Here is a 25,682-nt window from a genome sequence, read left to right as displayed (position 1 = left end):
CATTTGAGGTCCCAAATGGAGGCCTTGTCATGAATAAGACACATCAAATCTTGCATCAGTTGTAACTAAAACTTAAAACAAAGGGTATTTCAACTCTGACAAAAGAGGTGTTCATTGCAGTTTGGTTTTGTATTCATTGCTTTTTTCTTATTTATGACCCATTTTCTCCAAACAGTTTATATACCCAAACTTACTTGCTTTATATGTAATGAATGAATGGTAACAGTCTGTTTTTTATGTGTATGTATCTATATAAACACTCTAAAACCTGAGATGATATGGTACACATTATCTTGTGGGAGAATATTTTAACCTAACAATATTATAAACATTTTAGCATTCATTAAAAATTCTTCTAAACTTTTATTTTTAAAAAGTGTATCATATTGTTTCCAATTCATTTGCTATAATTTGTTTAATCCCATAATGATGGACATTTAGATTGCTTCTACTCTTTCACTGTACAAATAACTTTAAGGAAAGGCCTTCCAGATACATTTTGAACACTTCTTTAATAATTGATTAAGGATTAATTTTGAGAATAGAATTTTCTGGGTTAAAGAGTTGGTATAGGGCTTCCCCGGTGGCTCAGTGGTTGAGAGTCCGCCTGCCGATGCAAGAGATGCGGGTTCGTGCCCCGGTCCAGGAGGATCCCGCATGCCGCGGAGCGGCTGGGCCCGTGAGCCATGGCCGCAGAGCCTGCGCGTCTGGAGCCTGTGCGCCGCAACGGGAGAGGCCACAACAGTGAGAGGCCCGCGTACCGAAAAACAAACAAACAAAAAAAAGAGTTGGTATATTTTTAAGGCTTTTGCTCCATATTGAGAGTTTTTTTTCTGAAAGCTTGTATAACTTCATGCTTCTACTACCATTACATACACATTTTTAAAAACATGTTTTTAACTTCACATTGCCTTCCATTTGTTTAAGAAAATCTTTGTATCAAGTACCAGAAAAGAAAATCAGTGTGTAAGAATGGCTAGATTAAATAAACCTGTTTTTACACCTGTGCAACCTTTCTTCCGAAGATCTCAAACTATTTAGACAAAAGTACATGTGCGTGCACATGCACACACACACACACACACACACACACACACACACACACACCATTATTCACATGACTAGGGAGGAACAGAATCACTAATAGGCTACTTGGCTTTGAAGTGAAAACTGAATGTGGACGTTTAAAATATTCTGGGAATTAGAGTCAAACAAAATGATGAACCACACTTAGGAGGAACCTGTCTAGGTCTTCCCATATCACAGCTATGAAGCCCCTACCTAGTTCCCACTTCTAGTTAAGAAGAGGCTAAAGTCTTAGGCTTTTACTTTTATTGGATGAAAGTGGGCTAAATGGGCTTCTTTCCTTGTGAAGCAAATATAGGAACTGGAGAGATCAGCAGATTAGGTAGGCAGTATAGAATAGGTGCCAGGTATTAGTAAATGCACATGGAAGAACTTTCCTTGTGCACCAACAGAGCGATAGCTTTTTTTTTTGCGGTACGCCCCCCCCGCCCCCCGACTACCGTGGCCTCTCCCGCCGCGGAGCACAGGCTCCGGACGCGCAGGCCCAGCGGCCACGGCCCACGGGCCCAGCCGCTCCGCGGCACGCGGGATCCTCCCGGACCAGGGCACGAACCCGCGTCCCCCGCATCGGCAGGCGGACTCCCAACCACTGCGCCACCAGGGAAGCCCGAGCGATAGCTTTTGTTAGAGTTCCTAACACAGTGCTTTGCACACAGTATGTGACAAAACAACTTTGTTGATCAACTTTGTTGATGAAACTATTAAAAATAAGTTAAGTTTTAGTGTGTCAGTTCTTCTAAAGGAGTTAGGCATCAGTATGATGGTATAATAGTTATTTTCAAATTTAATATATTTCTATTAAATCCCTTTTAGGTGAACCATTAACTTTAAATGCCTACTAATACTTTGGTTTCTCTTTTTATGAAAAGAACTGCCACCTGGCCAACAGTGTAAGACTGAATAGATAGATACAGTACTTCTGTCCCTACTTCCCTTTATTACTCTTCATCCTTATTAAGGGATGAGGAAATCGTCCTTTCCTAGCTCTATTTTCTCACCCTGGCTTCTTCCTGTCCCCTTGCTCCCTCTTGCCCAGGGAAAGAAGAGCGACTTAACTGGTGGGAAGGAGCTGGGCACGGCTACATAGTCCTTTCCTCCCTTTTTTGGGTGAGATCCACCTCCCTACAGGAAGGGCACATTTTCTCTACTTGTTCTCAGTTGTACAGTGGCAGCCCTTGTGGGTGTGGGTGGGTTGGGGGAGGGTGTTGGTTATCCCATGTTTTCTGTGCCTTGGTGGGTAAGTCTGGCTAACTTAGGCGGCAGCATTAGTAGGCCCACTGGATTCTCAGCTGATCCTCTCCTCCAATGTAGCAACACTAAAATTGAAGGTGATATTTTGATCCCTATTTCACCTGTGTCACTCTCTCGTTTGATTTTAAACTTGGATGGGTACCACTTCACACCCTCTAGTATGGCTACAACCAAAACCATGGACAATAGCAAGTGCAGACAAGGATCTGGAGAACTGGAGCCCTCATATACTGTTGATGGGAATGGAAAATGGTGGATCTGCTCTGGAAAATAGTTCGGCAGGTCCTCAAGAATTTAAGCATAGAATTATCTTGTGACCCAGCAATTCTACATCTCGGTATATATCCAAGTGAATTGAAAATGTTATGCCCAAGAAAAAATTTGTACATGGATGTTTATAGCAGTGTTATTCATAATAGCAAAAAAATGGAAACAAACCGAATGTCCATCAGTTGGTGAATAAATAAACAGAACGTGGTATATTATTCAGGTATAAAAAGGAATGAAGTACTGATTGATACATGCTACAACATGGATCAATCTTATAAATATTACGCTAAATGAAAGAAATTAGTTCCAAAGGACCACATATTTTGTGGTTCCATTTATTTGAAATGTCCAGAGTAGGGAAATTCATAGAGACTGAAAGTACATTAGTGGTTGCCAGGGGCTGGGGGAGGTTAGGGAGGTATAAGGAGGAATGGGGAATGACTGCTAATGGGCAAAGGATTTCCTTTTGAGGTAATGAAAATATCCTGGAATTAGAAAGTGGTGATTGTTACACAACCCTGTTTTAATATACTAAAAACCACTGAATTATACTCTATAAAAGAGCATCTCAAAATAAAAAACTTCTCAAGTAGGTAATGGGAGTTTATTTACCCACTGTCTTAACAAACATAAATCCTCTGGTCCTTTCAGATTGGTCTTGTCACTTAGGCTCATGAAGAAGCCATTTTTATTTATCTATTAAACAGATATTGATTTCACTCACTCTGATCTAGTCGCTGATCTAGGAGCTGGATGTGCATTAGTGAACCAAGCAGACAAAAATCCCTGTCCTTGTGGGTTCTATATTCTATTCTCGCCTTTGTTCTTTTGTCCTTTTAATCACGTCGCCCTCCTAGAATGTTTTTTATGCTTTCCTTATCAAATCATTACCATGGTTCAGCTCAAGCTCACTTCGTCCATGAAGGCTTCTTGGCAGGGACTGTTGTCAGAGGGAATGGGCTTCTGTGGGCAAGGCTCCTGACTGGGAGGCTAAAAAAATTCCCCAGGAAATCAAGAGAGCAGACCACACTGGCTCCTCACAAAGCTATTTTAAATTTGAATAGTGTGATTTGTGAGAACTATTAAAAATGTATGTAGCATTAAAATATGTATAGTACAGCCAAACTTCTCATACCTGAACATGTTTTTCCCCTTGAGTTTAATGAAGGTAAATAATTAAACAGGTGTTGAGTTCTCAAGTTGTCCAATTCTCTGAAATGCTTTTTGTATCCTTTTTCTGTAGTATTCAAATTCAGGTACATGTGTCCCATTATCGATTTTTTTTTTTTTTTTTTTGCGGTACGCGGGCCTCTCACTGCTATGGCCTCTCCCGTTGCGGAGCACAGGCTCTGGACGCGCAGGCTCAGCGGCCATGGCTCATGGGCCCAGCCGCTCCGCAGCATGTGGGATCTTCCCGGGCCGGGGCACGAACCCATGTCCCCTGCATCGGCAGGTGGAGTCTCAACCACTGTGCCACCAGGGAAGCCCCCCATTATAGTTTTTTAAAAAATTTATTTTTAGCTGTGCTGGGTCTTGTTGATGCACGTGGGCTTTCTCTAGTTGTGCTGAGCGGGGGCTACTCTTCGTTGCAGTGCACAGACTTCTCATTACAGTGGCTTCTCTTATTGTGGAGCGCGGGCTCTAGGCACGTGGGCTTCAGTAGTTGTGGCACGTGGGCTCAATAGTTGTGGCTCGTGGGCTCTCGAGCACAGGCTCAGTAGTTGTGGTGCACGGGCTTAGTTGCTCCGTGGCATGTGGGCTCTTCCTGGACCAGGGCTTGAACCCGTGTCCCCTGCACTGGCAGGTGGATTCTTAACCACTGTGCCACCAAGGAAGCCCATAGATTTTTAAAAACATTTCTTTTTTTGCAAACAGCCCAATGATTTATTAAATAGATTGATATATCATGCTGGTTGACAAGTTTGAAGTATTTAAAGATATGCATATAGAATAAACACTTGAGTATAGTGTCAGAGTTTTTAATTACCATATTCAGAACCTGGAATATCATAATATACACATTTGTGAGATGTGGCCTGTGGAGTTTCTTTTCAAATGTTTATCCAGATGTACAGGAGTTGATTGAAAACATCAGTGCCTGGTCACCATGAATGCCCAGGTTTATGAGGGTTTCTTAAGCAATGAAGATAATAAGAATTGGCTGATTGAACTTTACTGAAGCAGATGAGATAATTAAACAGACAGAAAGGTGGGGCAATTTTAAAATAAATTATATTATTGAAACGATAGATTCTGTTTCCAATAGGTTCTATTTAAAATGAGTAAAATCAAAGGGGAAGGTGGAGGAGTATGGGGTTAACATATACACACTACTATATATAAAATAGATAACCAACAAGGACCTACTGTATTATAGCACAAGGAACTATACTCAATATCTTGTAATAACCTATAATGTAAAAGAATCTAGAAAAGAATATAGATAGATAAACTGAATCACCTTGTGTATACCTGAAACTAACACAACATTGTAAGTCAACTATATTCCAATTTTAAAAAAAGAACAAAAAAAAGTGAAAAAAATAAAGTGAGTAGAATCAAATCATTTCTGTCATTCAGTCAATAATAGCAGGGAGCCAGATCTTTTTTTCCCTCACAAAGTTATCACTAGACTCACAGAGCTGTTACTCATCTGAGTAGGAAATGTGTTAAAGGACGCACACGACTTTGGTGTTTCATTATTTGCGGCAGTTGCCTGATGGTTTCCAATGGGGTTGTTTGAGCATTACCTGGCTTGTGGGATCTTATGTGGAAGTGGTGGGCTGAGAAAGTTGGGGAGCACACTTGCTAGGATTTTTAAGTTCCTTTGACTACCCAGTAGTCTTCATTTATTAGATGTTCCATTTTTGTTGACTATAAGTGACTGACTGACAGTTTTTAATCTGAAAACGCTGATGCCCATGGAGGCACACATAGACTTGTGTCATGTGCTGAGTGAGCCCTTTGTGGTTCTCCTGTCTGCCGTTTGCCTAGTCACAGATCTGTGATCTGCTCATAAGTGGTGATCTCGAAGGGTCTGGCCAGCACTCTTGAACTGTCTGAGGCCTTCCTGATTGGAGAAAGAAACACTGGAGCCTGAAGTTGTGGGATGTAGTTTGGCTTTTTGCTGTCTTTGGCGGAGCCTTTTAGCACTTTGTGAGTGTCTTCCTATTTGTGCATAGAGATAGCAGTTACAGTGAGACAGTGAGTGTTCCAGATAGCTAGCTCCTTGGGTGGAGACACCCCCAGAGCTGACTACTCAGTGTCTTCGTTAACGAGGCCCTCTGCAAGGGGCCCTTCTGCAGTGACCCGCTCCTGTCATCCTGATATCCAAGAGGGAATACGTCTTCTTAACGGGGATTTATTTAATATGAAATACCGGAAGATGTTACTTTGTAGTGGTGTTAACAAAATGCTGCATAATCCGGAGAGTTGCCAAACAGTATTTTTCTGGTAATGCTTTCTCAAACACTTGGTATAAATTTAGCAATAAGAAACTCAGAAAATCCTCAAATGCTACTAATACTAACACTAAATTAGAACTGCCAAATTGCTTATAGTGCTTAATGTAATCCCACAATTTAGATACTAAAGCTTTCTTATGATAAACATCAGGGATTAGATGTTACCACAAATATCATTTAAAGTCAAGAAAATATGGTGATCCACAACCAGATATACAGTGAACCAAAGAGTTCCCTTCAGATAATATTCTGCCTTAACTCAAACAGGTACCAATGACCTTTATACTGAGAGAGCATCAACCTTCGGCAAGTGAATGAAACTGAAATCTAAGAAAGGACTTGGAAATATTTTCTGGGGGGAAAAAGATTGTGTGTAGGAAAATCTAAAAAACAGAGCTCTTCTTAGAAAGGTCAAATAAATATGACAGTGTTTGCTGTGTACTTCTAACAATCACCTGACCTAAGATAGCCTTTTGGTGTGACACAAAGTGCTAAATAACTGGTTTGATGGAATTTACAGTTACCTATGGTTGTTTTTAGAATCATGGGAAGAGTCTGAAATGTAATTGCCGAGTATCGACCTGGATTCTCAAATTACTGAAATGTGTGATACCATTTGTGCTTATAAGTTCCAGAGTTGAAAATGCAGATAGAACTTGGCATATTATATAGAAGTCATTACTTATATACAGAGTTGCTCTTTGAGAACGGAAAAGCAATCCTTTACAAAATAGTAAAAATATTAGAATACCAATTTTAGAAACCAACATTGAAAGTGTGTATTATAGTTACTAAAAGGAAACAAACTGAGTTGGTTGGGGAGTGGTGATTTGATGTGTGGGTGAACCCCTTTAGGTACTTAAGTAGCCTCTGAGGCTATTGTAATACACTTTAATAAGCAGTGATCAAGATAAATGTAAATCATTAATAAAAAGTCAAAGTCAGTATTCTCTTTAAGGAATTTGTGATTAACGTATACACACTACTGTATATAAAATAGGTAACCAACAAGGACCTGCTGTATAGCACAGGGAACTATATTCAATATTTTGTAATTACCTATATGGGAAAAGAATCTGAAAAAAATGAGATATATATGTGTGTATAACTGAATCCCTTTGCGATACACCTGAAACTAACACAACATTGTAAATCAACTATACTTCAATATCAAATAAATAAATAAATAAAAGAAAACAAAGAGGAAGCTTCTGGTTAGGCAATGTGGATTCAGTGCTTATATTTATCTCAATTTCCTGATAATAAGCCACTCAAATAACAGTTAAGGAATTTTAAAAAGGGTGTAAACAAGGATAAAGACAAGAGAAGAGATGACAGTTGATCAGAGGTGTCCGTAAAATTGTAGGTGATAGAAAGCAGATGGATGAGGGTTTTTTCTTGCTTTGCTAAGTTCCACTGGGACAAAACCAAGCAGAACAAAGCCAGCTTGTGTCTCTGTACCCAGAAAGCCCCAGGAATTGAAGGTGCCAGAAAACAAAAAGATTGGTTGAAAGTCTACATAGAGAAGGTACTAAATTCCTGATCTTCTCCTTACCCCAGATAGACAGGCAGCCATTCCTTCTCTACTCTGGTAGAAGAGCTCAGCTTGTAGAGAAAAATGGAAAGGAGGGGGGTTATCAGAGAAATAATAGAAGTTTCCCAGAACTGAAGTGCATGCATTTTCCTTTTTTAAATATTTTAATGGATATATTATTTATTACCTGCACTGCCATAGGCTCAAATATGTTTCATGAGGACTCTGAGTTATTTTTTTTTAATTTTTATTTTATATTGGACTATAGTTGATTTACAATGTTGTGTTACTTTCCGGTGTACAGCAAAGTGATTCAGTTACATATATTATACATATATCCATTCTTTTTCAGATTCTTTTCCCATATAGATGATTACAGAATATTGGGTAGAGTGCATTTTCTGGATTCAAAGGTGCCACAGAGTGCCCAGTGCAATCAGTAAGCAAAGTCCCCACTGAGGCACATCCTGAGATTTTGTGAAAACGGGCGTGAATAGAATTTCCTACAGTCTTCTTGAAAGGGGAAAAATAGATTGTATAGACAGCGTCAACAATTAGAATAATTTCCAGTTCTCAACAGCAACATTAGAAGCTTGAAGACTGTGCACAATTCCTTTGAAATGCTGAGAGAAAATAATTGTCTATCTAAAATTCTCTACCCACCCACAAGATCAATCTAGGGTGAAGATAGGAAAAGGGGTTTTCAAACATGCAAATTCTCATCAAATTTATCTTCTACAAACACTTTTTCAACAAATTACCAGGGGATGTATACCTCCAGGAAAGGGGGCCATGAATGGAGAAGACATGGGATCTAGGATTCAGTACAGAAAGGGGACAAAGGAGTTCCCAAGTCCTGTAAAGCAGCTGTGCATCAGGCCCGGCAGGAGGGTGAAGCAAGAGGGGTGTCTCCAGGAGCAAAGCGATGTGATAAATTACCTGATGTGCTTGACCATACTTAGAAGAGTTATAGATAATGTTTTAGATAATAGGGTCTATGTACGTGCTAAATACATGGAAAACCAAAGAAGAAAATAAAAGTTCTCGAAAAAATTTAAAATGGAGCAAAAAAGACAATGTAATCAGAGTGGCACAGCTATGAACAATATGTGCATAGTCATAATACAAACACTAAATATCAATTTAACCAAAAGCCTGTGATGTGTGTTGGAATGTATCGGGGGTGAGAGGGGATTTCAAGATTCTATATTAGGAAGGTAATTTCTAAAGTGAAATAAATCAGGACATAACAGTATAAATATTCCATTCAGAAATACATTGGTGGGCTTCCCTGGTGGCGCAGTGGTTGAGAGTCTGCCTGCCGATGCAGGGGACACGGGTTCGTGCCCCGGTCTGGGAGGATCCCACATGCCGCGGAGCGGCTGGGCCCGTGAGCCATGGCCACTGAGCCTGTGCATCCGGAGCCTGTGTTCGCAACGGGAGAGGCCACAACAGTGAGAGGCCCGCGTACCACAAAAAAAAAAAAAAAAAGAAAGAAAGAAATGCATTGGTAAACAACAGAAGAAACAGCTAAAAGTGTTAAAAATGTGTCGGTGGTGAGAGAAAGCGACAGGAAACTGCTGTGTTGTTTAAAACAGTCCTCGCAGTTACTATTTGCCTTTGAAAACTAAGTTCGTATATTATTTCTAAAAAAATTAAAAAACTGATTTTAAAGGGTAAGAAAGCAAATCCCCAAGCTTTGTGTAGTTTTCCATAAAAAAAAGATTCTAAACAGCACCTTTGGGGACCTCTCCTCAGTGATGTAGAAGACTTTATTCCCTAACAGTATCTGGTAAGTGTCTACTCCCTCACATGCTTAGGAAAGGTATATAAGCTGTTCCAGTTGCATTGGTGTCCTATTCCTCTGTTAAAGGCTTTTCTCCTTCATTACATTGAATATACACCTGCTTCTTATAGAAAAGTTGAAAAATTGCCTAGTGCTCTTTGAGATTTCCTATCAAACAGGAGGAGTTTCTAGGATCATCCTTGCCTTTCTTTTTGCTTTACAGAATCATCCCAAAGAGCGAATCGTGATGGAGAAAGCATAATTTGTCAATGAAATCTTCTTCTGCATTGCAGGGTGGAGAGCACTGTTATTACCATGGAAACATCAGAGGTATCAAGGACTCCAGGGTGGCTCTGTCGACCTGCAATGGACTTCAGTATGTGGGACTGTCATTGGGAGAATGAACTTGGTTTCACCCATTCACCCTTTCCATCTTGTCTTTCATAGTTATTTTAGTGACTCTTCTGTACCAGTCCTGGGTTAGAGAGTGGATGTGGAGTCATGAACAAGGAGGGCAAAGTCCCTGCTCTCTTAACACATAGAGTTTGCCGGTGATATAGAGATTAAACAAATGATTGTACAGATTATTATTTAATTGCCATTTTGGTGGGTACTGTGAAGGGGAAGGACAGGGACTTTTGGGATGACCGACCCTAGTCCAGAAAGGTTTCCCAGAGGTATCCCCCAGAGGAACTATCACTCAGCATAACCTAAGGATAAGAAGGAGGTGGCCAGGCAAGGGTGGGGTTCGAAAGAGAGGAGCCCATGCTTCGGCTTTCAGGAAGGCTCTTAAGAAACATCTGTAGGTGCCTTTTAGACTTGAACACAGTAACACTTGATGTAAAGGTCTTTTGTGGCCGTGTGATGAAAGGGATCTTGAAAATCCTATCTCCACACTTTATAAAAAATCCTGTCTCTTAAATGCGATTTTCAACACAGAGTCTTAATGGAAATTCGCAACTTGCAAGCGTAAAGATACTTCTGTTTGCCTCTTCAGAATCAGGTGGTTTTAGCTTTTTCTTATACATGAAGAACCTGTCTATTTTCTACCAGATGATATTGGATTTGCATAACAAATTTGTGCTAGTTGTACATGGTTCTGTAATAATAACTTGAGATACTGGAACAGCCTGAATAGTTCTATCCCAGTTTAATCTTCTTATCTGTCCATTTAATTTCAATACTAATTATGCCAGGTGTAATGTGTATGCTCTTGGTGTACACTTTTTACACTCTCTGTAGCCTATACGCTGTCTAGTGCAGTGGTGGGACCACAGTGTGATTCCATGCAGGTATGTGAATTTGATTTGGGACAGTATAAAGGTATTTATTCAGATACACTCTTTATCTTTAAAGACATACTATGTTTGCTATATTTGTTAACTCTCTCCTCCTGTGGTTTCTTTTCACAGTGGTATGTTTGAAGATAATACCTCGGTGTATATGATAGAACCACTGGAGCTGGTTCATGATGAGGTGAGTCTGACTGTGACATCAGTTTCCTTATGGTTTCCTTTTCCTTACTTTTCCAGCATCTTTGTTTTTGAGCAATAAAGAGACAATCTGGTAGATTTCAAAGTGCGTTTATCTATAGCACCTTATTTCACACTTGGACTGATACCATGAGTTTTGAAGCTTAAGTTACACATCCCAGGTCACATACCAGTAAGGCATGGTAAGAAGCATCAAACCTAGGTTTTCTAAAGCTAAGACCAGTTCTTTCCAGTCTACTGAAAGCAGAGAGGATGCTCTATTTTGTACTGACCACCTTGTTTTCCTTTAAGCTAGCTTTTATTCTCATGGTCTTTAGATAATTGTATGACTGTAAGCAAGTACATAACTTTTGTGAGTCTAAGAATCTTCAGTGGGGACATCTGTGGGGTGAACTATGATTATATTATACAATATTTAGGTTTTTTTTGAGATAGGGGAGAAAATAATGTTAGGAGTCATGTATAGGCCAGCAACCTAGATAAGAAATCAAGAAGGCATTATGCTGAGTGAAATAAATCAGCCAGGGAAAAACAAATGCTGTATAATTTCACTCACATGTAGAATCTAAAAAAACTGAACTCATGTAAACAGAGAATAGATTACTGGTTACCAGAGTCCAGTGGGGGAAATGAGTGAAGGTGGTCAAAAGGTACAAACTTCCAGTTATAAGATAAATTCTGGGGATGTAATGTACAACATGTAACTATCGTTAACAATACAGTATTGTATATTTGAAAGCTGCTAAGAGAATAGATTTTAAAAGTTATCATCACAAGTAAAAAATGTGTAACTATGTGAGGTGATGGATGTTAGCTAAACTTATTGTGGTGATTATTGTGTAATATATACATATATCAAATCATTATGTTGTACACTTTAAACATATCCAATGCTATATTTCAATAAGATCTCAATAAAACTGGAAAAAAGTAAATCATGTACTCTAACCATCTTGCTCACTAATAGAAGGCAACCAAATTTAATATTTAATATATATATTAAAAAATATTGTAATGAAGGCTTTCTACATACTGGGTAGTATTTTAGGTGCTGGGGATACAGTGGTGAACAAAATAGACACAGAGCCTGAGCCTAGTAGGGCTTGTTAGCTACAGGGGCAGAGACAGGAATAAATAGGTGGATAAGTAATTGCATATGGTATGTTGTATAGTGCACGCTAAGGAGAAAAAATGAAGCCAGGAAAGTGGAGAGGAGAGTTAAAATTTATATTTTAACACACAGTAAGGTGGTGAGTTTTGAATGAAGACCCTCAGGAAATTAGGGGGCTAGAAAAGCATTGCAGGAGAAGAGCAAATGCAAAGGCCCTGAGGCAGGAGTATTCCCAGTGTGTTCTAGGAACTGTGAGGAACCCAACTAGGTTGGAGAGGAGCAGACAGGGGAGAATGGTAGGAGGTGAAGGCACTAAGATGTAACAGTAGGGGTGTCATATCAGTGAAAAGAACTGCTAATGGGAAAAGAATATTTTGAAAGTGATAGAGTCAGGATATTGCAATCATTGATGGGGAGCAGAAAATGTGTTTTTTTTTTGTTTTTTTTTTTTTGCGGTCCGCGAGCCTCTCAGCGTTGTGGCCCAGAGCACAGGCTCCAGACGCGCAGGCTCAGCGGCCATGGCTCATGGGCCCAGCCGCTCCGCGGCATGTGGGATCTTCCTGGACCGGGGCACGAACCCGTGTCCCCTGCATTGGCAGGCGGACTCTCAACCACTGCGCCACCAGGGAAGCCCTTGTTTTTTTTTTTTAATCTTTAGAGATTTCAAATGTAGACAAAATAATTTTGAGACAGGAAATAGTCATTCAGGCTATTGACAAGAACAGTTGACAAACGTTTATTTTCTTTATGTTGCTGTGCATGTGTGAATATGGAGTAATTTCAAATTTGAGGCAGGAAAGTCATTAAGTTTTAAATGTTTTATGTTTGAATAAACCAGTATTATTTTTCAACTAGTAATTATAAAAATTACCAGATAATGAAGGCCATCCCACCTAGATAAAGACATTTTGATTAAGTAAAATATTTTTCCCCTACTCCAATTGTAGGTAGATAACCTGTACACAGCAAAATTATTTGACTCATCAAGCAAAAAATTGACTTTGATTTCTGGTATTGATTAATGGCCCTGTGACTCTAAAACAAAACAAAGCAAAACAAAAACAAAAACAAAGAACAAAACAAAAAACCCAAAATAACAACTCCCTAAGCCTTGAGTTTTTAAATAGGTAAAATGAGATACTTTTTCATTACATCCCTAGTAGGGCAATTTTACACATTTGATGAATTAATAAATATATGTGACTATGTCTATTAAACTCTTGAAGAGATTTATAAACTGTTACTATCATAATGTTTAAAGCATTGCTTTTGCATTGTTAAACCCATAATCATATTCTTCAGGAGCTGATTGTTATATACTTCATGACTTTTCTTTTTTGCCTTCCTTTTTTACTGCCTGCCTTTCATTCATGATGTAATGATTACATAATCATGTAATGATTTATCCTCATTTTCATCATGGGTAGAGGGAAAGGAGCACTGCTTGAAACTTTAAATTAGTCAGTTTTTAAAATTATGTTGCTAGTTGTGAGTTTCATCACTCTATGTATCTTTCTTTTCACCTGATACCAGAATTAAGAGTTTAGTCTACTTGAATTTAGATTTTTAAAAAAAATACAGTCCATTAAAAAACAAAACTTTTATTTATTTTAGACCGTGTTGGGTCTTCGTTGCCGCATGCGGGTTTTCTCTAGTTGCGGCGAGCGGGGGCTACTCTTCGTTTTGGTGCGCGGGCTTCTCATTGTGGTGGCTTCTCTTGTTGCGGAGCATGGGCTTCAGATGCACGGGCTTCAGTAGTTGTGGCGCACGGGGTTAGTTGCTCTACGGCATGTGGAATCTTCCTGGTCCAGGGCTCGAACCTGTGTCTCCTGCATTGGCAGGTGGATTCTTAACCACTGTGTCACCAGGGAAGTCTGAATTTAGATGTTTGATGTTTAGTTTATTATTATTATTAATTTTAGTATGCTTTATAATAAGTCCAGTAATATGGATCAAGTATTTATAGTAAGAATTCATGTTATTTCTCAAGTAATAAATAAAGAGCAAAACTTTTCATTATTGTCTTTTATGTAATCTATTAAGAACACTTTTAAAAATAACTTTTCTGATTATAAAACACTGTAAGGAATTTGGAAAAGCAAATTAAGCAAATACTTAACCAAATAGTAATTATCCATTATCCCATCCCCCAGAGATAACTTCTCCTCACCTTTCAGTGTACATTCTTCCAGTTTTTCAATGTTATGTTCCCATATTTTCAAAAATAAATTAGATCATTATTTTGTAATATAATTTTAACTCAACAATGTATCTCTCTGAGCCTCAATATTTTAATTAGTAAAATGGGGATAAAATATGCACTGTATGGAGTTCTCGTGAGGATTAAATTGGCTGGCACACACTATGCACTCAGTAATGGAAGCTAATAGTAGTGATGGAAATAAGACTTTTCTAAAAGTATAGTATCTAGGGCAAAGGATATGAATATTGTCAAGATTGTTGATAGAATTGCTAAATTTCTCTCTGAACTATGCTACCAATTTACTCCTACCAGCAGCGTGAAAGTGTTTTGCCTTGCAACTATAATTGACTAGAGTTATCATAATTTTTAAACCTTTGCCAACTTGATGTCAGTAATTGGTATATCTTTTTATTTGCATTTTGAAGGAGCGTTCAAGTAGTATTTACCTTTTAAAAAATATATTCATTGCCCATTTGTATTTTTTTCTTGTGAATTTCCTATTCATGGCTTTGAAGAAAGCCAGTTTAAGAGTAGCTAATGAAACTATGCTTTTATCTAAACTGGGGCAACTGGATGATGCTCTATTTTATTTAAAATTCAAGTTTCAATAAACCATCTACTTTTCATTTTTGATAACTAACACATCAGCATATAAGTGTTTCCATTTTAGGAAAGATATTATAAGTGTTTCCATTTTAGGAAAGTGTTTCCATTTTAGGAAAGATATTATAGAAAGTGCTAACACTGTTCCGTAGAGGTGTGATCACATCTTGCTTTTTAATTGACTACAATTGTTTTTGTTTCAGAAAAGCACAGGTCGACCACACATAATTGAGAAAACCTTGGCAGGACAATATTCTAAGCAAATGAAGAATCTCAGTAAGTTTTAATTAAAGAAGCCACTCTATTTTATGTACTAGGAGCCTTGACTTGGAGCTCAGTTGCACATGCAGGCTTGTTGGGAAATGGAGTAGGTTTGAGATCTGGAGTGAGCAGTGTGGGTGGGCAGTAGAGTGAACTGTGGCTTTAATGTAATGAAGCATAGAGTCATTTCTGATGGAAAGACTGAAATATGAAGCCCAGAAGTAAAGCTGTGTTAGGAACTGGAGAGTGTGGCCAGATTTAACAGAGTGATTTACAGGGAGGTCCATCCTTAGATTTTCCTGGAAGTTTGCTGCTCTTTAACCAGCTTGGAGTGTCTTATGCTCTTGTCCTGTGGCATCTCAAGCATGCTGATGTGGCAAAAGCTTCTTTTGGATTATTGGAGTACGTGATGTTACTTCTGTATATTAATACCCAAAATCTTTAGTAATTTATGCAAAAGCTTATGCCAGACATTATTTTTAATTCTAAAATGAATTAAGCATAGTAGAATTCTTCTAAATTTTCAGATATCCAGGGTCAGGTGGTTGTAGATGAAATACGCATACTCCAAGGAGTCTTGAATAGCTCGTAAAGTTTTTCATGAGGTTCGGAAGAAAATTATACCTTTGAATTATATTAATATTTGTGACTAAACATGTGAAATATTTAATGATTGGCGTGCTTTTTTCACCTTAGTTTATTTTGATTTTGAGATGACAAATGCTATCAGTGCTACTTTTCCTTCATATATTTTTAAAACATTCTCCCATTGAAATGCAGTCAAACATAAATTTGGGTATTTTTTTTCTTTTGCACAGGTATGGAAAGCAGTGACCAGTGGCCCTTCCTATCTGAATTACAGTGGTTGAAAAGGAGAAGGAAGAGAGCAGTGAATGTGAGTGTGGCGTTGAGTCGTAGGCCGGGCTCTTTCACTCAAATTGTGTGCCTGTCATCACACTGTGGCTAAGTGTACCTAAAACGGTTTAGATTTGGGCAATTTCCTCTTACAAACAAAACCCAAAACAAAAATACCCTATGACTTGAGTCTTATGGGCATGGTGCTTTTTATTCAGCTTTCCCTGTAAGTGATACAAACTGATTTTGATGTTCTATGAACCCTGAAGGCATCTGAAGAATGTATTGTTTTCAAAGCATTTTTCTTATGAAAATTGCAGTGCATTTTTTCTGTTGAAAGTAGAGCAGGCTTTTTATTTGTTTATTTTTTTCTGGTATGACTTATCATATAAAATGATCTACTAACAAAAAAGTAGGGGAAGAGTTAGGTTTTGAAATGTTGACTAATCATGCCTATTTGTATTTCTTTTCAAATTAAAAACAATTATACCACACTTTGAAGCTGGATGTGTTTTTCTGAACAGAATAAATCTCTTTGACCATTAGTATCATGATAGTTACTAAATAAGAATCATGTAATTATATAATCAACAACTGTCATAGAGCTCCCATGTATTGATAAATGTATAGGGGCTTTGTAACTGAAATTATCTTCCTAGTCTATTTCATAATAGATTAGAAAGCTGTAATGATGGGGACTGTTTAGTAATTACATGGTGAATGCTATGTAACCGAAAATTAATTCCATGGCATATAGATTACATGGTAATTTGCTAGATAACTTAATGAGTAATTATTCTGAAAATTGCACACTTTAGATAATGTTTTGCTGAATGTACTTTTGTGAAAAAATTAGACCACCAGCCATCAAAAACTTGGTTGTAGGTCAAATCATCCTCTTTTATGAGCCTGTCTTTGTATTATGGTGATTATGGAAACAACTTTTTTTAACTTAGAGATCTCTTTTTGCTTACTCTTGAAGATGCAGTTGGTAATAAGTTTTATATAGGCTATTGATGTTTCACTACAGCCCGCCCCTATCAAATACAACTGATCAATGCTCATGTACTCTTCCAACTATGAAAAAGAAATAAAAGTCCAAACGACAGCTAAAATCCTTAGCCCTTGCTCTTAAAGGATTATCTAGTAGTAATCAAAATTTAGAAGAATTCAGAATATTGTAACTGTCAACATTTGTTCCTTTGAGAAGTTGTGTGGTTAAGAATTAATACATTATTATGAGAACTTCACTCCACTGAATTAAGGTTTCTATATGATTACATTGGTACCTGTTCCAGATGTACTGTGCTATTCTAATTAAAGTTTTGTGCAGTTTTTCTTTGAAGTTTTGAGTAGATGTGAATATTTTTATCGTATCCTAATGCCAAAGAAATTGAGATTTATTTATTTTAACAGAATTACACTGAAAATTTTTCTCTAGAATATTTTTACATATAAAAATCAAATAAAAACAACATGAGCTCTCTCTATCTGGATGAATACTTTAATGATAATTAAATACAGTTCTTTTCTGAATACTTGTATGTTTACCCACACTTTACAGTCACTATTTTTTTCATTTCCCTGACCAAGTTTCTTTGAGGATGTTCATAAAGTGAGCAGCAAAGAGTTCTTCTGAAATTCAAAGTCAGTCTACCACTTAACAGTCAGCATCAGAGATATTTTCTATCAACCACCATTCTGACCACATATTTTTATTTTCCACAGCCATCTCGTGGTGTGTTTGAAGAAATGAAATATTTGGAACTTATGATTGTTAATGATCACAAAACGGTAAGAATATAGAATCAATGAATTTTAGATCTGACAGGTTACTTAAGAAAGAATAATAATCTTTTGTTAACTTTGGTCAAAATAAAATGTGATTCAGTGCTTAAAAGACATATGAAAACAATGATTGTCCTCCATTGGCCCTTCTTGAAGATAAAGTAGGAACTTTCTTAACCATACTCTGCTTAACCATTTCCCTTATAAAATATCTTGGTTGATACCATATGACCCAGCAATCCCACTATTGAGCATATACCCAGAGAAACCATAATTCAAAAAAACACTGCACCCCAATGTTCATAGCAGCACTATTTACAATAGCCAGGACATGGAAGCAACCTAAATGTCCATTGATAGAGGAATGGATAAAGAAGATGTGGTACATATATACAATGGAATATTAATCAGCCATAAAAAGGAATGAAATTGGGTCATTTGTAGAGATGTGGATGGACCTAGAGAGTGTCATAAAGAGTGCAGTAAGTCAGAAAGAGAAAAGCAAATATCGTATAATAACGCATATATGTGGAATCTAGAAAAATGGTATAGATGATCTTAGTTGCAAAGCAGAAATAGAGACACAGACGTAGAGAACAAATGTATGGATACCAAGGGGGGAAGGGGTGGGGAGGGAGGAATTGGGAGACTGGGATTGACACATATACATTATTGATACCATGTGTAAAATGGACAACTGATGGGAACATGCTGTATAGCACAGGGAACTCACCTAGAGCACTGTGGTAACCTAAATGGGAGGGAAGTCCTAAAGGGAGGGGATGTCTGTATGTGTATGGCTGATACATTTTGTTGTGCAGTGGAGGCAAACACAACATTCTAAAGCAATCATACTCCAATAAAAATTAATTAAAAAATAATAGAGTTAAAAAAATATCTTGGTTGAAGCCTAGAGCATTCTGAAGGGTCTTGGTCAGTACGCTATTTGCTAATATAGTTGTATCCACAGAGGCAGATGGCCGACTGAATCCATTGTAATGTACTGCACCAGATTATATAAGGCTCTTGAGCATCAGTGGATTTTGGCATCTTTGGGGCTCCTGAAACCAATCCCCCTGGGATACCGAGGGACAGCTATATACTCAGTACTTGTGCTGTGCTGGTAAATGTTTAATACCTGGCTCTCTGAAAAAACCCCTTGATTTATAATGTTTGTTTATATCCATGGTGTAAATACTCCCACCATGGCTGATTTCAAGCTACCAAAGTGAGGTCGTTAAATGAGGACCTGGGAAAAGATGCATCCAGTTGAATCCTGAACTGGTGGGAGCTGGCTCCAGCAACCCACTGCCCCACTTTCCAAACTGTTTAGGCCACTTGTAATTTTTGTTGTAATTACATAATTTAATTTTTTAAATTGTATAAACTAAGACAAAGAATAATTTGCTTTATGAAGACTAAGTTACATTTCTGGAGAGACTTTATAAAGGTGAGACTCTTAAGACATACCCAAGAGTCAGGTATAGGTGAAAAACTTGTGAAAGATTGCAGCAAAAATTCTGATTGCTTTGCAAATATCTTGAAGTCCTTGTTTTTCTTTAAGGAAATCAAAATTAGATTAGTAGACTATAGAATAAGGTTGTGTTTCATACAAAAATGAAAAAGTGAAATTCTAATCAGTAGAAAAGACCTTGAAACCATACATTTTTTAAAATGATGATTTAATTTATATTTAAACTTTTGTCTCTACTTTAGCAGGTGTTTTCTCTTAATTACCAAGCACTGGCTCAATTATGCTGAACATGAAGTTATGCAATAGCATACCTCTTAGTATGGTATGCAGATTTATTTTCTGTACCAGTAGCTTTTAAGTACATTGCTTGAGATATGTCAGTAAGAACCAGAATTATTGGAATTACATACAATTAAAAAAAAAAGAATTACATACAATTTAGGACAGATCTTCCCTGATAGGAAGGAAAACCAAATGGGTAGGTAGCCGCTTTAGATAATGAAGGCTAAACTATGAGTTTCTGATGGACATTAGTTTCCTCGAAACCCCAAGATAACTTTTTCATCTGAATTATTTTTGGTGATTGGGACATTGAGATTTTGTCCAGCTACTTCTCAATCCTTAACATTGTGGCATGTTGTGAAATTATGGCTTTAGAAGGTTAAACTTTTTCCAACATCCAATATATACTTTTAAAGTAGTGAAAATAATTAAGATATACAGTGCCTTTAAATTCACAAAGTGCATTCACATACAGCTGGTAATTGCTAGAAGAATTCTCCAACCCATGACTTGTAGTTCCAAATCTCTTGTTCTACCAAATCTCTATTAGGAAAATACATGAAGCCATTAATCAGAGAGCAGATTTCAGTAACTATACAAATAGGAAACGATAATTTTTTAAACATTATATATATTTTGAATTTATTTGTAAATCTTTTAAAATGGGAAGCATTTAAATAATCTTGTCTTTATCTTATGAATAGTAAAATAATGCCCTCCTTTAAAATATTGTTTTTGTAAATAGAAAATTTCTAATATTATACAGTATAGTCTGTGATAAAGTTACGTTATTTAGGCTACCAGATCTTTTAATGGTAAATTTTGGTAATTTGTTTTATTATTATTATTAAAATGAGTGAGAACTAGGAATGTATACATTTATCTTTGAAACCAGAAAAAAACCCTGTAATTTGTACTGATAAATCTGGAGGGAATACATGTTAGGAAATGAAAAAAAAATGAAAGCCTTTATTATTGAGTGATAATAATGCCTAAAGTAGAAGGAAATTACCTAAGAAGACTTCTATTGTTTTTTTTAATTGAAGTGTAGTTGATTTACAGTATTTCAGGTGTACAGCAAATTGATACAGTTACACAGATTCTTTTCCATTATAGGTTATTACAAGGTATTAAATATAGTTCCCTGTGCTATACAGTAAGTCCTTGTTAGATTTCTACTATTTTAATACATATTGCATCGATGCAATAGAACTAAATAGATTCCTTTTCCTTTAAGACCAGGTTATACTCTAGTCCATAATAGTCCCAAATAAGTGTGTCATTTTATAAGAATTTTTTTTTCTTTTGAGAGTTGAGAAAAGTTCATTTTTAAAGGTGTGCTTTATATGAGATGAAGATTGTTTCTGAATTTGAATGCTTCAAAGAAGGGATGGATCAGAGTACTTAAATTCATGTGTTGAAAGTAAAACTAAACTAGAATAATTGACATCTATTCTTTAATAACTGGAGATTTGCTATTGGATTTTAAAATGTCATCCCACTGACGGTACTCATTTTATAATCTTTGTGCTAGATGAGGCAGCACACTTATTTTGATAACTATCACCCTCAGGTTGAAAGTCAAGCTCTAATTTTAATTTTTTTCAAAAAGCAAATACCTTAAGGATTGTGTTTATTCAGATAGGAAAAGCAAATTTGGCACTTTAAATGTAAATTACTTTCAGTGATCGGAAAATGTGGAAATAAATTCTATCATAAATGGAGATTTCATGTTTTTCTTTGTAAAATTAATTCTCATTCATGAAGAAAGTAGAAACATTTTGCCTACGTTTACATTCACACTTACCTCTTTAATTCAGAGTAACCTTTCTGAAAAAATGCAGATATCTTATTTTGAACAAGCATCATATATTATCAGTAGCTTTCAATTAGAAAAGAAAAATCCCTCAATTTTGTATAAATCATTTTAGTAGCAGGCTGGCAGAGTCCAATTTGTGAGCCAATTAAAGCCTTATAGCGGTCTGCCAAACATTTCTTTGAGCCATTTCGCCTCTATATAAATATTAAAAACCTTATTCTATTAGAAAATTAGTTGAAATATTTTAAAGTGCATGAAAAACAAATGTTTTTCTTACATTGTTGCTATATCCTTATGTATATAGGTGCAAATATGAAAGCATAGCTCATATATTTTTTAATTTAAACCTCATTTGGTTTTCCTTATTTGAAAGCCACTATATTTTATAGGAACCCAACATATTATGATTTCTCATCAATAATCATGATTTACTAGGAGCATACATAAACTATTTTATATGACTTGTTAACTGAACAAGTTTATCTCCTGTGTCAACCCAGGGTAAGCACTGAATTTCAGCTTTGTGATCTTGGATAAGTTATTTGTCCTCTCTGAGCCTCACTTTCCACATTTATAAAAATGGGGATAGTAAAACCTACCTCACTGAGTTGTGAGGAGCAAATATTTGTTGTAGGAGAAACACTAATGACAGACCCTAGTAAATCCTAGGTACTCAATTATATGGAATTTCAAGTGAATAAATCTAGTGGTTATTCTTTGTACTTATCGTACTTGCCTTCTCAGTAGCATGGGACACAGCTGATTACTCTTTCCTGTTTGAAACATTTTCTTAATCTTTTAGCTTCTATGACACAATAATTTTCTCACCTCACTGGCCATTTCTTCTTAGTCTTTTATGTCTGGCCTCTAGAGTTACGGGAGTGCCCCATAGTTTGATTTGGGGCTCTCTTTTCTTTCTATAACTCTTCCTCAAGTGATCACTTCCAGTCTTAAGTCTTTAAAGTATATCATGACTTAAATTCATCACTCTCAACTTTATACTCTAGCCTTCTGTGTTCCATAGTTCTATATTCAACTGCCTACTTGACATCTTTACTTCAGTATTGAATAGGCATCCCACATTTAACATTTCTAAATCAGAACTCTTGGTTCCCTAGTTCTAAAGTGCCCTCCCCCAGTCTTTCTCATTATTTTAAATGGCACCTCCCCCACCCCCAGCTATTCAAGTTCAAAACCTAGGAGTCATGTGTTTTTCTTCTCTTTCCTTACCTTCCAACATCCTATAATGATGTCCAGCCTTCATTATTTTTTAACCTGGACTCTTGCAGCAGTTTCCCAACAGGTCTCTCTGCATGCATTCTTGACCCTTTCTAATTCACTCACCTCACAGCAGGCAGAGTGATCTTTCTAAAAAGAAAAGCAGAGGGAATTCTCTGGCGGTCCAGTGGTTAGGACTCTGCGCTTCCATTGCAGTGGGCACGGGTTCGATCCCTGGTCAGGGAACTAAAAAATCCTGCAAGCCACGTGGCCAAAAATAAAGAAAATCAGAGAATTGGAAGTTATAAATATGAAATAAATGGAAAACATCACATTTTAATACACTTTTAAAGTCCTCATTGTTTTTAACTTATATGTCATGTTTTCCATGACCCTTATACTACAAAAAGACATATCCCAAAAGGACAAATAAATGTTCAGAAGCAAAATAAAATTCATTTGAATAGATATGTAACACCACTGCATTAGAATAGGTGTCAGCTAATATTTTCCCTTTCTTTTTGTGATAAGCGCTTCTTCATGTCAGGACTTTTTTTTTTTTTTAAAGTGTACAATTCAGTGACATTTAGTACCTTCACTATGTGGTGCAATCATTACCTCTGTCTAGTTTCAAAACATTTCATCACCCCAAAGAGACTTAATGTGGAGACTTTTGCGTTTACTGTGTTGGCCAAAAAGTAAGATGTTACAGAAAGACCCGAACGAACTTTTTGGCCAACCCACTATTTTAAAGGATAGCTTTGGAATTTTTCAGCTTGTGGAATTTGCTAGGCAACTTAAAATGCTGAGCTCTTTACAACAACTTCTTTATGCTACGTTTAAAAAAAGCTGTTAAAAGGTCTCACTGTGTCCTCACATGGTGGAAGGGACTAGGGATCTCTCTGGAACCTCTTTTATAAGGCACTAATCCCATTCATGATGGCTCCACCCTCATAACCTAAGTACCGCTCAAAGGTCCCACGTCCTAATACCATCATTTTGAGGGTTGGGATTTCAGTATGAATTTTGGGGGCACACAAACATTCACACCATTGCAAATATTATAAATAGTCATAAATTAATGAATGCTACTAATAACACAATACTAAGTTATTGCACATTTATCATAGGTTGTCAGTAGGCTCAGCATTATTAAAAAATATACATCAGATCTATAAACATTAAGACATATTCTTCATTTAAAAAACAGAGTAACAGGGTTAAAGAGAGAATGAAATGAAGGGGGTCTGACAAATTTATAATGTGAAAATGGGCAAAGGAGAAGAAAAGAATATCATGATATTCTAACGTGGAAGTAGTTTTAATCTTTATGAAGATGCATTATTTTTATAATTATAAATGAAGTCAAGTTTTAAAGACATGGTGCAAACCTGATTCAGTAGTTCTGAGGATGTTTTTCTTTCTCCTCAGCAGAGGGCATTATCCCCCTGTGGTAAACTTTAGTTTTTAAATGTCCTCTCAAAGCCATATTAATTGCAGTACTCCTTGCTAAAACTGTAGCCCTTCAGATGTTATGTAATTATTCTATTAATTTACTTTATTTTCCTAAGTGATCATAAATAACCATAAGCAACTATACACTATCGGCACACTTCAGTTTTACTTTTTGTCTCTTCTTTGTTTTGACTTCTGAGCCGTCACAAGCAAAAGGCTTCATTTGGAGAAGGCATTCTTCTGAAAGAATATACTAAAATGTACGACAGACACGTTCCACATCATGGACTGAATCTGAAGTGTTGCCTAAGAAATTTTCTTGATCTTTGTATGCGCTTGAATTCAAGTGAGGAGGGTGTCCAGTTGGGATTAAATTTCTTGATCTAAGCTCTTTATAAACTGGTAAAGTTCATTTCCGTGAAACAAACAAATAATAAAAAAAAAGGATTGCATTTGTTAGACATTGAGACTGAATTAACAGCTTACTTCTCAAGTGTAAAGTTTCTCACTCAGAATCACTAGGCCGTCTCCATTACCAGGAACATCATGGGTATTTTAGACAGCTATAGTTTTCCTGCCTAACAGAGAAATAAATAAGAACATCACTATATCCAAACACAGCACAAACTAAATTCTGTATTTTTAATCCCTATTTCTACTATTGCTGTCAGATTTCTGTTTTTACAGAATTTTGAAATTTATCATTAAATTATGGTTTGACAGTGACTGGTATATCTTTCCCCCTCCCAGTATAAGAAGTGTCGCTCTTCTCATGCGCATACAAACAACTTTGCGAAGTCTGTGGTCAACCTTGTGGATTCTGTAAGTATCCTGGTTTCCTTGAACCTCTTTTTCCAAAGTGGAATGTTTATATCTCTATTTGCTTACTCGCTGCTTTAGTTCTTTCTGAGACAAAAGTAAAAATGCTATCCTTATCTCATCTGGCTAATAAGAAATTATAGAGTGGTCTGCTTCATAAAGGGCAGTGTTATCAGAGTTTCAGGGGACTGTTGAGTTATTCCTGGGATCCCAAAGATGCATTGATATTGCTTCTAAGTGATGTCTAGGTATTATTGTCACAAGAGTTTAGTTAGGACAAAAATACTGGGGAAAATTAGCTACCGAAAAGAGTGTAAATTAAACTTGGCAAATGAGATTTCATTAATAATAATCAGTTGAGCTTATCTTCTTAAATATAAGGTAGAAGAACGAATAGATTGAGGTGGATTATGTTTGGAGGATATAGGCAATACAAAAAATTTTTTTTAAAAGAACCCAAATTTACTTTCTTCGTGTCCCCATAAGAATGCTTCAGACTTTATTTTTAGATGACAGAATTAAGTGCAGTCCCAAAATAAAGCTAATTTAAAACAGTAAAATGTATATCTTCTTAAAAAGACTTTTATAAATCTTTCTTATTGAGTTTTTTTCCTCCTCTCCTTCTGTCAGTTACAGAGAATGATGGTTAAGATTTTCTTCCTTTTTCCTTTAGATAGGAAATCCGTAAATGTGAATATTATTCATTACGTTCCAATAAATAATTCAATTTGACTAGTCATAAATATAGCATAGTATTTTGTGTATTCTAATGTAAAGTGCTGTTTTGCTCAGCTAAATGTATGTTTATCTGATATTTATTGTATGTTCCCTCTTAACTGGGAAAAAAAAACCTTTATAAATTGCTTAATATCTAAATGATACTTATTTTCTCTAAAGAACTGCCTTCTTT

At 36.6% G+C, this 25,682-nt stretch overlaps 1 protein-coding gene across 2 annotated transcripts in view; it reads left to right on the top strand.

Annotated features, from left to right (window-relative positions):
- The window catches only part of ADAM23 (ADAM metallopeptidase domain 23), a gene marked incomplete at both ends in the record, with an annotated part of 161,994 nt that overhangs the window by 89,664 nt on the left and 46,648 nt on the right, over positions 1-25,682 (top strand). For both annotated transcript variants that reach the window (XM_082658689.1, XM_082658690.1), the window contains 6 exons: positions 9,685-9,767; positions 10,804-10,867; positions 15,005-15,077; positions 15,881-15,957; positions 17,646-17,711; positions 24,704-24,775. In XM_082658689.1, the coding sequence (XP_082514815.1) occupies positions 9,685-9,767; positions 10,804-10,867; positions 15,005-15,077; positions 15,881-15,957; positions 17,646-17,711; positions 24,704-24,775 (435 nt within the window). The remainder of the gene's footprint in view (positions 1-9,684; positions 9,768-10,803; positions 10,868-15,004; positions 15,078-15,880; positions 15,958-17,645; positions 17,712-24,703; positions 24,776-25,682) is intronic.

Source organism: Grampus griseus, assembly GCF_964374135.1.
Source record: "Grampus griseus genome assembly, chromosome: 7".
NCBI lineage: Eukaryota > Metazoa > Chordata > Mammalia > Artiodactyla > Delphinidae > Grampus > Grampus griseus.
This window is presented reverse-complemented; position numbering and strand designations above follow the sequence as displayed.